Below are 1,970 nucleotides of genomic sequence, written 5' to 3'. Positions count from 1 at the left end.
AGAGTGTAATGAATAAAACCCTACAGCACGTGCTTGACATGGCTTACACGACTCCTTAAAAGGGTAATCATATCTATCTGTATTACGATAGGGTTCAATCCCCGGGCCGGGTAGAGGGGGGTTAGAGTGTAATGAATAAAACCCTACAGCACATGCTTGACATGGCTTACACGACTCCTAAAAAGGGGTGTCGTTTCTAATCATATATATCTGTATAACGAGTAGAAGTCGGGGCCATCGCTTGAGCTTTTGTCGCCATATCCGTTGTCGTAATTTGTAATAGTCGTCGTAATGGTGTTGTACCCATACTAAAGAAAAGGAAAAGGGTGCTCTAACTCCCGTTGTCCAAAAGCAAAAAGCCTCGACTTCGTGGTCTTGTATTTCAATTTTCTCCACAAATTCATTTTGGTTTGCTGCTATCTGTAGTTCTATGAATCGCAACCCATTAATATCGTGCCGGGAAAATTGGCCATTTTCTGAGATTGTTATGAAAGCCGTGCCTGGAGACAAGATTTTCAAATCGCGTTTTCGGGGACATCTCGCCGCCAGCCAATTTTGCAAGTTATATATGCTTTCGGAGGTTTCGAAGTACGGTCAATGTTGCCAGATTTCATCCAACCCTCAATTAAAGGTGACAGGGTACCTGTAAATGAATTGTAGATTTTGACTTTGCCAGCTTAAGCACATGACCTCATTCCTCTAGAAATACCAGCTGTAATACTTTCTTATGGTTATACAGTTTTCGACATCATTCGAAATGTAGTCCCTGCAAAAATCCCTTGCATGGCTCCATCCATAAAATCAGTAATCCATTGTAAATCCATGCCTTGCTTCAATCTACAACCATTACACCATGCTTCCCTGAATAGGCAAATCTTTGCTCTGTATTGTCACCAAGGGCGTCACTTTGCTGCCATCGACTTCGTCGCCTGAGGCAAATTGTAATGGGGTGACATGTACCCTGGCAACAGGGGTGTGTGTCACACGAGATGGGCATGGTGTGACCGCAACCAGAATACGGTACGTGGTTTAATAGCCAGTAGTTATGCATGTATTTAGATTTTACTATAGAAATTCTCTACATTTATAATCAGGCGGCCTTTTGCCGCATATAAACATATAGAAAAAGTCAGTTTTTTATTTAAACGGAAGAGTTAATTAGCCCTGGGTTAAGACAAAAATTACTCTTGGAGTAAGCGGATTGCTATACGCTGAACTCGTACTTGTTCTATACAGCGGGGCTGCCGTAGCTAAGCGCTTGAGGAAGCGTACTTTAGGTCAGCGACCTTTCGCTCTTTACAGGCACCAAGTATGTGTTAGCGGATCGCAATCCACTTACTCCAAGAGTAATTATTTCTTTTCCAAGGCTAATTGAATCTTCGGTTATATTTTCCAAACTGATTTTGATTTTTTTCCAAATTTAAAAGTTTCGATTTTCCTAAATATATTGAATATATAGTAAAATCCAAATACATGCATAACTACTGGCTATCTAGCCCCATACCGTGTTCTTGTTTGGGTGTGGTCACACCATGCACATCTCGTGTGACATACCTCCCTTGTTATCAAGGTTCGTGTAACCCCTATTTCACCCTCCCCCATTAAGATAGAGAGCATTCACAGTTCCAATCGATTGTTGCTTCAACGAGGCTTGCGCGTCCGTTAGACACTCCATTTCAATTTATTGGAATTTAACAACTTTCTTGCTCAATGAGCCCTGTGTCCACGACACGGAAATCATCAAGTCTCGCTGGTTCTGACAGCGAGCACGGGCAGAGCCTAATTTCGTCCCCCGCACGCAGTGCGATGTCGGACAGTGCGATGTCGGACAGTGCGTCCGCGACACCGGGGGATGTCTATCCTAGGCTTGATGAGCACAAACGTCGCGCTCCGCGCACGCTTTCAATGCCGAGAGGCCTCGTTGAGGATGTGGTCGACTATGAGTCTGACACCTCTTCTCCGCATAGGAC

At 43.8% G+C, this 1,970-nt stretch overlaps 1 protein-coding gene across 1 annotated transcript; it reads left to right on the top strand.

Moving 5' to 3' along the window:
- Nucleotides 1-430: 430 nt before the first annotated feature.
- Nucleotides 431-703, top strand: PHALS_03630 (uncharacterized protein; the record flags this gene model as incomplete). Its single annotated transcript, XM_024717874.1, has 2 exons — nt 431-631; nt 677-703. The coding sequence occupies 2 exons, from the start codon at nt 431-433 to the stop codon at nt 701-703; spliced, it is 228 nt and encodes a 75-aa protein (XP_024583330.1).
- Between the last annotated feature and the right edge of the window lie 1,267 nt (nt 704-1,970).

The sequence above is a fragment of the Plasmopara halstedii genome (genome assembly GCF_900000015.1).
Source record: "Plasmopara halstedii genome assembly, contig: Scaffold_2386, whole genome shotgun sequence".
NCBI classification, from domain to species: Eukaryota; Oomycota; class Peronosporomycetes; order Peronosporales; family Peronosporaceae; genus Plasmopara; species Plasmopara halstedii.
Note: the sequence above shows the minus strand (reverse complement) of the source record. Positions and strands in the feature narration are given on the sequence as shown.